Genomic DNA, 12663 nt, shown 5'->3' with positions numbered 1-12663 from the left:
GGCGGTGGATGGCGACGAGATGGAACCCGACCCGGGCCGTGGACACACCAGGCGGTTTGGCATTGGATTGGCCTGTGGGTTCCGCGACGGTCAGATCAGGAGATGGCTCAGGTCCCGTCGACGTCGAAGGGACAAAGCCTTGGCGGAAGCGCCTTGGCCCAGCTTTCTTTGCTTTGTACCGTCTGCATCCTCGACCAAATCGTCTAGCGTTCGCTGCTCTGTAAACAAACTCTGGAAGCCATGTTTCCTTTCCACCCCTCCACCCCTCTTCGTGCACGCTAGCTACCGTAGTTATCTTAGACACGGAGACTCTGTCGGCAATGGACGCGCTGCGCTGCCCCATCTCTCCTCCCCGTATGTCCAAACATACAAGCAGACATCTCATCTCGCTCCCACCTGGGTCCAGAAAATCAGAAACACCGCCAAGCCCAACCCAACGTTTGTCAGGTCTCATGCCGCGGGGCACCCGCCGAAGCCCGGAAAGAGGGGGAGGGGCTCCATGCGCAGTAGGCTGGCTGTGTAACTGGTTAGCGGGCGCTGAGCTTGGCTGGGCCTTTCGTTGCTGACATCTGGACAAGACCAGGGGCCCGGAGGGAGGGGGGAGGGGGAGGGGCGAGGCCCTCGCGTGGTTGGAGGAATCCCCGATCGCTGATGCAAAAGCGGGACTCGTGCGGCTTGCTTTGGGGGGAGGGGGGGCTCTGCATCCCTGTCCATCTGAATCTAGGACCCACCGGCTTTGCTCAGCGCTGCTGCTCATGGTGTAGTTACACAGTACATATGTTAGTGAGTTCCGTCTGGTGGCTCCCAGGGCGGTCTGGTCGGTCAGGTCCCGTCGGCGGTTTGCGCCAAGACGAGGGACCGCCAATGGAGGGACCTGGACGCGTCGGGTCCCCGGCTACGTGCGGGGCTGGCCTGCCGCTGTCAACAATCACAACAATCACGACGCAAGAGGTGGCTAACCGTGAGCGCGTGTCACGGTGCGACTGGAAGCCGGGTCGATGGAACAAAACGGTTTGCGTTTGGGCTCTTGGGGTCGAGGATTCGTCGAGGTGGCGGCGACGGGGTTTTGTATTTGTTCGATGCGCCGGGCATGCCGCCCACTCGTTTTAGATTCACCTCCCCAGGGAAGATCGGGAACAAAACGTGACAGCCAGGCGAAAGTGACTGGCTGCTCTTTTACTGGATTCCGTTGGCATACAGCAGATAGCCAAGGTACCTTGCCTGCTCAAGGTTGGCTTATCGCGTACACTAATACCGTATCCACCAAGATACTGGAAGATCAAAACTGCTGGTGCTGGTGCTGGTGCTGGTGATGGCGGTGGGTTCGGCGTCGCGCCTTTGCATACCTTGAGAGGACAGAGTTGCCGAGCGCAGGTGGCTTTCTGCGGTATACAACACTTGCTCATGGTGGTGGGTAGGTCGGGACGTAGGTGGGTAGGAAGGTAGGCAAGAAGCCTATATGTATGATATGCGTGCGTATGTAGCAGAGCTCGTGCAGCCAGGCTGTTGGCTTGGGCGCTTCGTGGTGCGGTGGCTTGCGCACTCTTCGCTTCCATGTGAGAACGCCTCCAGAGGGCATGTGGTGCAAACCGAAGCGTTGCTGTCATGGGGCGGGCCTACAGTGTAGGTATTGTGCCGTCGGAACTGCGCGGCTCCGTCCATCACTGGCCGGTATGGCTGCACCACACGGGCTGCTGTGCCCTGGGTTGAGAAGCACCTAGCGTAGGCCACAAGCCGTCGGGGTTCGGCGGGTGAGGGAATGCTGGGTTGGGGGGGGGGGGGCTAAAGATGCTCATGGCGCTGGGGTCAGAAGCCTGGCGGCATGGACGTATTTCACGGGTCTCCCCCGGGTGCATGGTGAACAGGCGCCTGCCCGGCGTCCACTGACTCGAAAGAACCTCAGCAGCGACGGGAGCGAGGGACGGGAGGGTTAGGTACCTAGGTCCCGTCACTTGGCTGGAACCCCAAGCCAAAGCGGCCGGCCAGCACACCAGAGGGCCCGCTGGTGATTACGACGGGAAAATGGCGGAGAGGCCTGAGAGCCTGGGAGTCTGGCACCCTTCCCCCGCATTCCATTTCAGTTCCAGGCGGCCAGAAAGGAACTGTTCAGCATTCATGGCCGGCTTGCCTCGTGACGCTGCCCGCTGCTCAAGCAGATCCAAGGTTCTGCACACCTGGATCCGCAAGCTCTTCTCTCTTTGGAGGCGCCTATCTTGCGTTTACATTTGACATGTTCCTCGTGTTGCAAGCGGTTCTTTTGTTTTTCTTCTTTTTTGGCTACCTGAAGAAACAGAGAGAATAGAAATCAGGTACCTGCAGAGTACCTCCAAAGTCCTAGCTAGAGGCTCATCTGTTGCTTTTCCGTGTCGCGCAAACAGAGGCGCGCATTTCCCTGGTGAGGCGTGTACCTAGGGTAGAAACGTGATGGAACAGCGGAGGAGGCCCATACAACAATACGACTCACAAATGGTTCACGACGGGCATGCTTCAGCAGCGGTGGGCCACAGCTCTGCCCGTGGTGGAGGGAGGGGGAGGGAGGGGGGGGAAGGGAGGGGAGGGGAATCCAGCCCAGAGGCGGGAGGGTTGGTCAGGTTGGCTCTTAAAAATCACTCCGAGAGCCCAGGCCAGGCATCAGGATCAGCCCAAGAGAGCTCCCGGACCTCCCCACCCCTGTCCGCCCCCCCCCCCCCCCCCTCTCCTTCCTTCCCAAGGCGCTGTCGCCCAGCATGTCTGGTTGCTGAACGAGCCCCTATTGGACGGTTCCTCCAGCCATGTGTCATGACCGAAGCCGGCGCCAGAGCTGCCCTGTCTGGAGGGCGTTGCGCACCAGACACTGACCGAAACCGCCTGCCAGAGACCCCTCCAGGGCCGGCGAGACTGTCGTGTACTACTAAGGTGGGCTTCGCAGCCCTGCCTCCAAGATGGTACCGCACGAGGTAGCTTGGAAACTTGGAATTACGTTTGAATGCGGATTTGACGACGCCGAAGCACCGTTTTTGGCGCATGCTCAACGCTGGTGGTTGCGCGGGAACCTCGGTTGTGAGACCGGGCTTCATGATGCCAGGCCCGTAGGGAACCAGAGCGTACGGATCAGCTACGAGAGGCCGGCGTGATAGCGGGCGACGCTCTGTCGATGCCCCGAGCCGCCCAAGCTAGCGGTTGACGAGCTGCTGGCGGCAATCGGGGGGAGCGGAGCGGGGTGGTGGTTTCATTGTTGCGCGAGACAGAGAGGAGCGGGGCCGGCGGGTGTTCGTTGGCAGCCTGTGGTCCAACACGTTCTGGGGGTCCTGGGTTCTGGGTCCTGTTTGTTCCGCGGTGTGCCAATGGATGGATCTGTTCCATCCAAAAATAAAAAAATAAAAAATAAAATAAAAAAAAAACCAGGCGAAAAGAAAAGTCTGGGCGCCGGACCTCACGAAAATCGCTTTGCACTGGCAAACCGGTTCCGTGAGCTGGTCTGGCTTTTTGCAGCAGGGCAGCGTGGGTTGGTGGTAATACCAGGTGGTGTTTGGGGGTCCTGAGCGTTACTGGAGTTGCTTGTGCTGCTTGCGCTGCCGGGCAGTGCAATGCCCGCCTGACTCGAGGGGGGACGGGAGCTCTCGTCGAGCCGTTGGGGTTGGGGTTCCAGGTCCAGGAGGGCGGTTGCTGAGATGGAGGCTTGAGGTGCCCGAATGACGGGATGCAAGCGACCAGTGGTGTGCCAGAGGGGCAGCCCGGCTTGCAGCAGCTCAGAGGTCCGGTTAGAGCCGGCGACCCTTTTGAAATTTGGGTGCGGTCCCCGAATCAGGCCCGGTGCGTGCCAGGGCAGGGGCCAAATCGAGTGGCACCTCGGTCAGTCAGCAGGCACCCTCGCCTCCATCGGGCGGGCACGCTGGGCCTGGGCGCTGGGTTGACGGAATCAGGTTTCGCACCAATTTTTTTTCGCCCACCATTTTTTTCAGCAGCCGGGCCTGGGCAGAGTCAAAATCAGCACTGCCCCTCCTCAGCGGTGCCCCACGTATAATTTCAGGGCCCGCGCCACTCCCCCCCCAATTCTGCCCCGTCTCTTTTCTCCCAAACTCCCCGTTTTTGCTTCTTCACACCGCAACAGCGCCGCCTGGAATCGCGCCGCTGGAAAAAAAAAAAAAAGAGAACCTTGACCACCACCCCAACACAACACCAAGCCGGGACCTAAACCCAGCACCCACTCCCCCCCAACACAGTGCATTCATCCCGCTAAGGGTTGTCTTATTCTTACCCATCGCATTTACGCGCATCACCACCACCACCACCACCACCATGGCGCGCCAATCCAAGGCCAAGGCCGCCGCCGCTGCTGCTGCTGCCGCCGCTGCCGTTGAACCTGTTCCTCAGCCCGTGCCTCAACCCATTCCTGTCGCGCCAGCTCCCAGCGTGCCTCTTGCTGTCGCCCCCGCGCCGGTAACCTCTCTGGCTTTCAGGCAGCACCCCGTCATCGATGTGGACCAGTTCATTCGCGTCCGCAATTCGGTAAGTTTTGGTCTTCTGTTTTGCTTCACGCTCAACCGGATACCCCGCCCCGCCTCGCCTCCCCTTCCAAACCCTCGCGTCGCCGCCATGGCCATCATGGGGCTCCAGCCGGGCCTCGCTCGGGGGGGCGCGCTGCACCAACCCACAGTGGACCAAAACAAAACAAAACAAATCATCGTGATGGTGTTGGCTGTCGCACACGCACACACACACACGCACACACACACGCACACACATAACCAGCCATGCCTGAGATGAGTGCACGCCGCCATGTCATGTCCATCGCTTGCAACGCGTCATCGCATCCGCAATTTTCTCATGTTGGAAGAGAAAGTTCATCTTTCAACAGCACAGATGAGATGCTTCATTTCCCACGTTATGCTCTCAAAGTGAACGCATGGGCTGGCGACGCGACGCGACACTTTCAACTCATCACTGTGTTTTTCTTGTTCAACCAGCAATTGCTAACACACCCTACAGGTCTACCAAAGGCTCCAGACGATCCAGGACCTGATTAAGAGCTTCTCCCAGGATTATCTGCGCCAGACCAACCTCCTCATCGGCGAGGGTACCACGCTGGAGGATGACGGCAGCCTGGATCGCATCGCTGGCGTCCTCACCACCTTGAACCCCCTCCCCGTCGCGCCTCCTCAGCCCCCGGTCGAGGAGAAGAAGGAGCGCAAGAAGCGTCAACATGACCCCAACGCTCCCAAGCGCCCCCTGACCCCCTACTTCCTCTACATGCAGACCGCCCGCCCCATCATCGCCAACGACCTCGGCGAGAACGTCCCCAAGGGTGCCGTCCAGGACGAGGGCCAGCGCCGCTGGGGCGCCATGCCCCCGGCCGAGAAGCTCGGCTGGAACCAGGCCTACCAGTACAACCTGCGGCTGTACAACGCCCGCGTCCACTCGTACAAGAACGGCAACCCGGACGCCAAGAACATGACGGACGAGGAGGCCCGCGTCTACGCCGACACCCACAACATCCCCATGCCGCCCCTCGCCCACGTCGAGGGTGCCACCCCCGCCGACGACTCGCAGGCCATCGCCGAGCAGCTCCAGCAGAGCGTCCCGGCCGCCTCCCCCGTCGCCCCCGCCGAGCCCCCGCTCCCGCTCCCGCCGCTGCCGAGCCTGCCGAGGAGGAGTCCACCTCCAAGACCCCCAAGAAGGCGACGGGCGGCCGCAAGCGCAAGAGCACCGCCGCCGCCACCCCGGCCCCGGCCGCCGAGCCCGAGCCTCCCAAGTCGGCCGCCGCGACGCCCGCGAGCCCCGAGGTGAAGAAGAGGAAGCGCGCCTCCAAGGCCGCCGAGCAGATCCCCGTCGAGGAGCCGAAAAAGTCGAGTCGTAAGAAGACCAAGACCGGCTAGGAGCTGGAGCTGAATCGGATCTGATTCGCAACCAAAAAAAACGGCCTCTTTCCTGTCTTGTCTCTTGGGTTGGGTCGGGCTTTCCTTCTTGTCTTTCTGGTTCTGTGTTTATCCTTACGATACCTCATGCTCATTTGGGTTGGGTTGGATGGTTTCGCTGATATCTCGGGGCGATGACCTGGCGGCGTGGTACGACGAGGGGCGGCGGGTGTTGTCGAGAGCGAGCGGTCCGTGCGACCAAGAGGAGCAGCTCGCTACGCCAAACGAGGTGTTCTGTCTACCTGTAAGGTGTAGCCATGTACCTACCTTCCTACCTACTTACCTGTGGATATACAACGGGAACCCGGCGGCGGCGGCGGCGGCGGCGGCAGCGGCGGCGGATGGGCCTGGGCGGCGTGCGTGGTCTTGGGCTGGCGGGATAAGATTCCCTGGAGTTCGCTTTTCCGGGCGGTTAGGATTTGCCAACATGAAGTGTTTTTGTTTTCGCTGTACGAGCATCTATATGATGGAGTCTCCTTTGCTTGATGTAGGATGTGCGATGCGATGATGGATGACGCGAGGTTGATCGGAACACTCATTGACGTTTTCCATCGTTGCAACACAACGGGGGAAGAAGATACAGATCGGAGCAGGAAAAGGAACACGACATGAATGGCGAGCCCTCCCATCCAGCCGGCCCGGCCAAGATGTTCTTGGTCTGCTTTCCTCCGCACCCTTGTTCCGTAGGGAGGTAGAGTATATTACCATCTCGACTTGCGGCATGGCGATGCTCGTTTCCTCCCCGCCCTTTCCCACGATTGATAAAAGCCCGGCTCAGTACGCTCAGTACGCAAAGTAGGCCTGCGCCAGGGGCAGCGCCTCGCTCGGCTCGGCCGCGCACACCCGGCCGTCGGCCTTGACCACGTACGTCTCCGGGTCGACCTCGACGCTCGGGCAGGCGTCGTTGTGCTTCATGTCGCGCTTGCCGACGGCGCGCGTGTTCCCGACGGCGACGAGGCGCTTGCGCAGGCCGTACGACGCCGCGGCGCCGCTGCGCAGGCTCGCCTGGCTCACGAAGGCGACGCTGGCGTGCGGCACGGCCGGGGCGAACATGGGCCGGCCGATGAAGGGCTGGATGGTGGGGATGGAGGCGTTGGGGTCGCCCTGTTGATTTTGGTTTAGTTTTTTTGAAGGAAAAAAGAAAAAAGAAGAGAGAGAGAGAGAGAGAGAATGAGAGAAGAAAAAAAAAAACATACCATCTGCGCCCAAGCAATCAGGCCCGACTTGACCACCACCGACGGCTTGGTCCCGAACCACGCCGGATCCCACAGGACCAGATCCGCCAGCTTGCCCTTTTCGATGCTGCCAACGACGTGCGACACGCCCTGCGCGATGGCCGGGTTGACGGTGTACTTGCTGACGTAGCGCTTGACGCGGGCGTTGTCGGCGCCCGTGCCCTCGTCCTCGGGCAGCGGGCCGCGCTGGACCTTGTTCTTGTGCGCCGTGTGCCAGGTGCGCAGCACCACCTCGCCGACGCGGCCCATGGCCTGGCTGTCGCTGCTCATGATGCTGATGGCGCCCAGGTCGTGCAGCACGTCCTCGGCGGCGATGGTCTCGGCGCGGATCCGGCTCTCGGCGAAGGCCACGTCCTCGGCGATGTCCTTGCTCAGGTGGTGGCACACCATGAGCATGTCGAGGTGCTCGTCGAGCGTGTTGCGCGTGTACGGCCGCGTCGGGTTGGTCGACGCCGGCAGCACGTTGGCCAGCCCGGCGACGCGGATGATGTCGGGCGCGTGCCCGCCGCCGGCCCCTTCGCTGTGGTAGGCGTGCAGCGTGCGGCCCTTGGCCGCCGCGATGGTCTGCTCCACGAAGCCCGACTCGTTGAGCGTGTCGGTGTGGATCATGCACTGCACGTCGTACTCGTCGCACACCGACAGGCACGCGTCGATGGCGGCCGGGTGCGAGCCCCAGTCCTCGTGGAGCTTGAAGCCGCACGCCCCGGCCTCGGCGCACTCGCGCAGGCCCGCCGCGCCGCTGTCGTTGCCCTTGGCCGTGAAGCCCACGTTGACGGGCAGCGAGTCGGCGGCGATGAGCATCTCGCGGATGTAGTGCGGGCCGGGGGTGCACGTGGTGGCGGCGGTGCCGGTGCTGGCGAGTTGCGCGGTTAGCCGCCCGAAGCAACAGCAGCAACAACGACAACAACAACAAAAAAAAAGCTCACCTCGGACCCGTGCCGCCGCCGATCATGGTCGTGACGCCCGAGGCGAGGGCCTCTTGGGCCTGCTGCGGACAGATGAAGTGAATGTGCGAGTCGATGCCGCCGGCCGTGACGATCTTGCCCTCGGCGGCGATGACGTCGGTGCAGCCGGCGACGACCATGCCCGGCGAGACGCCGTCCATGACGTCCGGGTTGCCCGCCTTGCCGATCCCCACGATGAAGCCCTCGCGGATGCCGATGTCGGCCTTGTAGATGCCCGTCCAGTCGATGACGAGCGCGTTGGTCACGACCAGGTCGAGCGGCTTGTCGTCGGCGTCGGCCGCCGCGCGGGCGCGCCCCGAGGCCTGGCCCATGCCGTCGCGCAGCGACTTGCCGCCGCCAAACTTGCACTCGTCGCCGTAGACGGTGTGGTCGCGCTCGACGCGGACCCAGAGGTCCGTCTTGCCGAGGCGCACGAGGTCGCCCGTCGTGGGGCCGAACATGGCGGCGTACGTGCCGCGGTCGAGCGTGGCGGCCGGGATGACGGCGTCGGACCCGTCGTCCTCGGAAGTGGTAGCGGCGGCGGCGGCGGCGGCGGGAGGCAGCAGAGCCGCGTCGGCGGTCGGATCCGGCGCGTGCAGGAACCCGCCCTCGAGCAGCTTCGCCGCGATGTCGCCGGCCCTCGTCGGGTCGACCAGCCCCGTGGCGAGGCCGTTGCCGCCGCGGATCACCTTGCGGCCCCCGATCTCGACGAGCGTCACCGTCTTGGTGTCGCCCGGCTCGAACCGCACCGAGCTCCCCGAGGGCACGTCGAGCCGGAACCCGTACGCCCGGAGGCGGTCAAACTCGAGCATCGGGTTCGTCTCGATGAAGTGGTAGTGGCTCCCCACCTGGATCGGCCGGTCCCCCTTGCTCGTCACCTTGAGCCGGATCCTCCTCCTCCCCTCGTTGAGCCGCACCACGGCGTCCTTGACGCACACCACGGCGCCCGGCTGGCGCTCGGGGGCGTACAGGGCCGGGTCGATGGGCGGGAACAGCTCGTCGGCGTTGGCCGGCACGGCAAGGAAGCTGCCGTAGAGGGCGCGCTCGAGGTCGCCGTCGTCGGTGGCGATGGGGTCCTGGACGGTGACGAGGTAGGTGCCCGTGGGAAAGGTGCCCTCGACCTGGACCTCGTGCAGCGTGGAGCAGACCTCGGGGAGGACATGGCGGCGGCCGAGCATGGTGCGGCCGAGGGACATGAGGTCGGCGACGGTGTGGCGGCCATCGCGTATCAGCTCCTGGAGGTTGGAGGCGATGAGGGCCTGAGATCGGAGGAGGGTTATTAGCGGGGCGGTCGGGGGAGCATGAGGAGGAGAGCAACGAGCTCCGACGTACCGCGGCTTCTACGTGGTTCAACCTCACGCCGCGAGCCAGCCTCCGCTGGGCCAGGAAGCCCAGCTGCGAGATGACGAGCTTGTCAAGCTAGGGAGTGCCGAATCCCACGTCAGCAGGGCTCCTAGGACCATCTCACCCCCGACATGCCATGGACCGGTGGTGTAGGTCAAGCTCACCTCTCTGGGAACCAGATGCATGGCGCGGAATCGAGCGGGTCTGCGCTACGGGACGGGCCCTGCGTCGAGAGATGCTAGCGAACAGGCGCACAGGAACAAGCGAGAGCCAAACAATGGGGGTTTGAGGTGCCAATTGGGTTTCCCTGGACCCTCGAGATCCGGATCCTGTCAGCCACGGCGTGATCTACCGATCAGGTTCAACGGATATCCCTCATGTGCTCGACGGCGTTGAGACGATAACACGATAATCGCCATGCATGTCACCCCATCCACACCGGTGCCACAGTGCCGGAACCTAGAACCCCGCTGATAAGCTCGCAGATGACATGCAGCTCGCCTCCAAGGTTTCTCCCCCGATCCATGGAGGGGGGAGGGGGGGGGGGGGGGGGGTACCCCAGACAAACCAAGAGTTTCAACCTTTACATACACAGTACGTTTTCACACCCCAAGTCACAGGGATGAGCTGACCCAACAGCTTGTTGTGATGTTGCGATGATACATCCATACCTATAAGTATCCAGACTGTTTCGCCGAAAATGCCCTGCTTCCTCCGCGGCAGGAATTTGATGATGAGACTATGACTGTCCAGGTGCCCGATAAACCCCGCCTCCTGTACTAATGCATCCATCCAATGCCGTCCTGATTCCGTGATGCCCAGCGCCGCCAACTGAATAGAAAACAAAGAAAAAAAAAAAAAGAAAAAAAAACTCCCCAGTGTGCGCGTCGCGTCCCAGTGTGCCACCCCCCAAAACCTCTCCCCTGCCCAAGCCCAACGCCGTCCGCCAAAAGCACAAATGAATACACAAGGAAATAAATAAACAGACGTGCAACCGACCCTAAGCTTGCTCAAGCAACCGCTCATCGCCTTTCCCCCGAGCCAGAACCGCGCGGATGCGCTCGTTCTCGACGGCGCGAATCCTCTTCCGCGCCGCCTCGAGCCGCTCGACGCCGCGATCGATCGTCTCGATGTGCACGCTGAGCGGCACGTCAACGATGTCGCGGACCAGCGCCGGCTCGGCGAGGCGATCCCTCAGATCCGACAGCCCTGCCTGGATCTGCTGCAGCTCGACCACCAGGTCGCTCACCTGGCGGACGGCGTGGATGCGCTGCGCGTCGACGCGGCGCAGCAGCGACAGCTGGCTGTTGAGGTTCTCGAGGCGGCGGTTGTTGGCGCCGATCAGCGTCCACAGGGTCCAGAGGATCTCGTCCTTGCGGCTCTGGACCGTCTTTTGCGTGCGCGTGACGAGGTCGTGGATGACGCCAAGCTGGCTCTCGGCGCGGGCCAGCGTGCGGAGCACCTCCTGGGCCTCGAGGATCAGGGCCGCGATCTTTTCCGACACGAGGGTGGCGTGCTCGATGTAGCGGTCCAGAAGATGACGCTCCGAGAAGGTGGCCGGCTGGAACGGCGCCAGCAGCCAGCTCGTCCAGGCGCTGACGAGGCCGTTTCCGCGGCCGGCGGCCTCGGCCTCGAGCGTGTCGAGATGGCGCGAGGTCCAGCGGTTCATGCTGATGACCCAGTCGACGGCCGAGCCGACGTGCGTGTTGAACTGCTGCAGCTCGTCGGCGGCCGCCCCGGCGGTGCCGATGAAGCTGTCAAACTCGAGCACCAGCTCCTCGCGGTCGCGCAGGTTGCTGTAGCGGACCATGGTGCGCAGGTCGCGGATGGACGCCTCGGATCGCTTCATCTCCATGGGCAGCGACACCCCCTGCGCCGTCTTCTCCAACACCTGCTCGAGCTGGTCCTGAACCTCCATCAGGTTGTCCAGCTCGCCCGCTCGGCGGCCGGCTCCGTCCGACCCTTTCCCGCCTCTCGTCGGCCTCGGGGCCGGGCAGAAGGGGAGGTGCAGCAGCGACACGCCCGGGATGCGGCAGATGGGCGAGACGGCGGCGGTGATGGACCGGGTCGCCATGTTCTGCACCACGATGACGCCGCCGAGCGCGATGTACAGCGACAGCAAGATGGCCAGGGGCTTCTGCAGATAGCGCAGGCTCAGGCCGACCACGCCGGCGGCCCACCGGAGGGCGTCGAGCGCGACGGCGATGAGCGATCGCGTGGCGCGCGCCATTGGCCGGTCGATGGGCGACCGCACGTCCTCCTCCCGGGGCGATGGCATGCCTTTGTCCGCGTGCCCGGCGCCCTGGCTTCCTCGTCCCTGGCGATGCCTGAGGCGCGGCGGGCTCGGTGGCGGCGGCTGCGGGTCCCATGCTCTCGCGACGGCGGCGGCGGACGATCGCGTGGTCGGCCTCCTGGGGCTCTCAACGTCCACCTTGGGCATGTAGAACTCGGGTTCGGGGACGCGGGGCTGCAGGAGTTCGTCTCGGGTGCTCTGGCGAACCGAGGACGGGATGGAGGGGCGGAAGGGGGTGCGCAGGAGGACGCGCTCGTCTTCCTCGGCCCTGCTGAGAAACGTCTCGAGGTTGTCCTCTTGGGACCCGCCGATGCTCCATGGCTGGGAGCCGCCAATGCTGAAGGGCTGCGAGTCTCCGGCGCTGAAGGACTGCGAGCCGACGGGCTGGGAACCGGTCGAAACAAGAAACTCTTCTTCGTCGTGCACGATGGAGGTGTCGAAGCTGTCGTTTTCGCTGCCCTCAACCATGCGCCAGGAGCTCTCGGGGTGGTAGTCGCGCTTTGCCGCGGACCGGGTGACCCTGGAGGACATGGCGGCGGGAACCGTAACCCCAAGACCGGCGAGCAGCGCCGTCCGGGAGAGAGGGTAAGAGTGAGAGAAGGGAAAGGTCCGGGGATGCCGTGGGAAGATGGTAGAGATGGGAATGAAAACTAATACTACTACTAAGAATAAAAAAGACCCCAAAGTACAAATGCTAAGAATGCCAGCCAAGAGAAAGCAACAAAGTCATGCACGTGAGGTGGAGAGTGGAAGCTGGTGGAATTGAGATACGGCAGGGCAGCGGGCGATAAGAGGGAGAAGGATGGTGAGGATGAGGATACGAATGTGAGGAGGATGTGATCACGCGTCGCGTCGTAGTTATCGCATCGCAGCGCAGCGCAATCAATCAATCAATTCGGCAAAAACCCCCCAACCAGGGAAGAAGCCTCTGGCGGCGACTCAGGCAGCAGCGC

The 12663-nt window shown here is 63.0% G+C and overlaps 3 protein-coding genes across 3 annotated transcripts; 1 reads left to right on the top strand and 2 right to left on the bottom strand.

Annotated features, from left to right (window-relative positions):
• Positions 1-4278: 4278 nt before the first annotated feature.
• On the top strand, positions 4279-5855 carry VTJ83DRAFT_2219 (uncharacterized protein; the record flags this gene model as incomplete). Its single annotated transcript, XM_071008465.1, has 3 exons — positions 4279-4488; positions 4969-5556; positions 5619-5855. 3 exons carry the CDS (start codon positions 4279-4281, stop codon positions 5853-5855), a joined length of 1035 nt encoding a protein of 344 aa, XP_070868759.1.
• Positions 5856-6677: 822 nt separating this feature from the next.
• On the bottom strand, positions 6678-9602 carry VTJ83DRAFT_2218 (uncharacterized protein; the record flags this gene model as incomplete). The annotated part of the gene is made up of 5 exons (XM_071008464.1): positions 6678-6998; positions 7091-7982; positions 8056-9332; positions 9406-9492; positions 9582-9602. The coding sequence occupies 5 exons, from the start codon at positions 9600-9602 to the stop codon at positions 6678-6680; spliced, it is 2598 nt and encodes an 865-aa protein (XP_070868758.1).
• An 815-nt stretch (positions 9603-10417) lies between these two features.
• VTJ83DRAFT_2217 (uncharacterized protein) lies at positions 10418-12241 on the bottom strand (the record flags this gene model as incomplete). Its single annotated transcript, XM_071008463.1, has 1 exon — positions 10418-12241. The coding sequence occupies one exon, from the start codon at positions 12239-12241 to the stop codon at positions 10418-10420; it is 1824 nt and encodes a 607-aa protein (XP_070868757.1).
• Between the last annotated feature and the right edge of the window lie 422 nt (positions 12242-12663).

The sequence above is a fragment of the Remersonia thermophila genome, chromosome 2 (assembly GCF_042764415.1).
Source record: "Remersonia thermophila strain ATCC 22073 chromosome 2, whole genome shotgun sequence".
NCBI lineage: Eukaryota > Fungi > Ascomycota > Sordariomycetes > Sordariales > Chaetomiaceae > Remersonia > Remersonia thermophila.
Note: the sequence above shows the minus strand (reverse complement) of the source record. Positions and strands in the feature narration are given on the sequence as shown.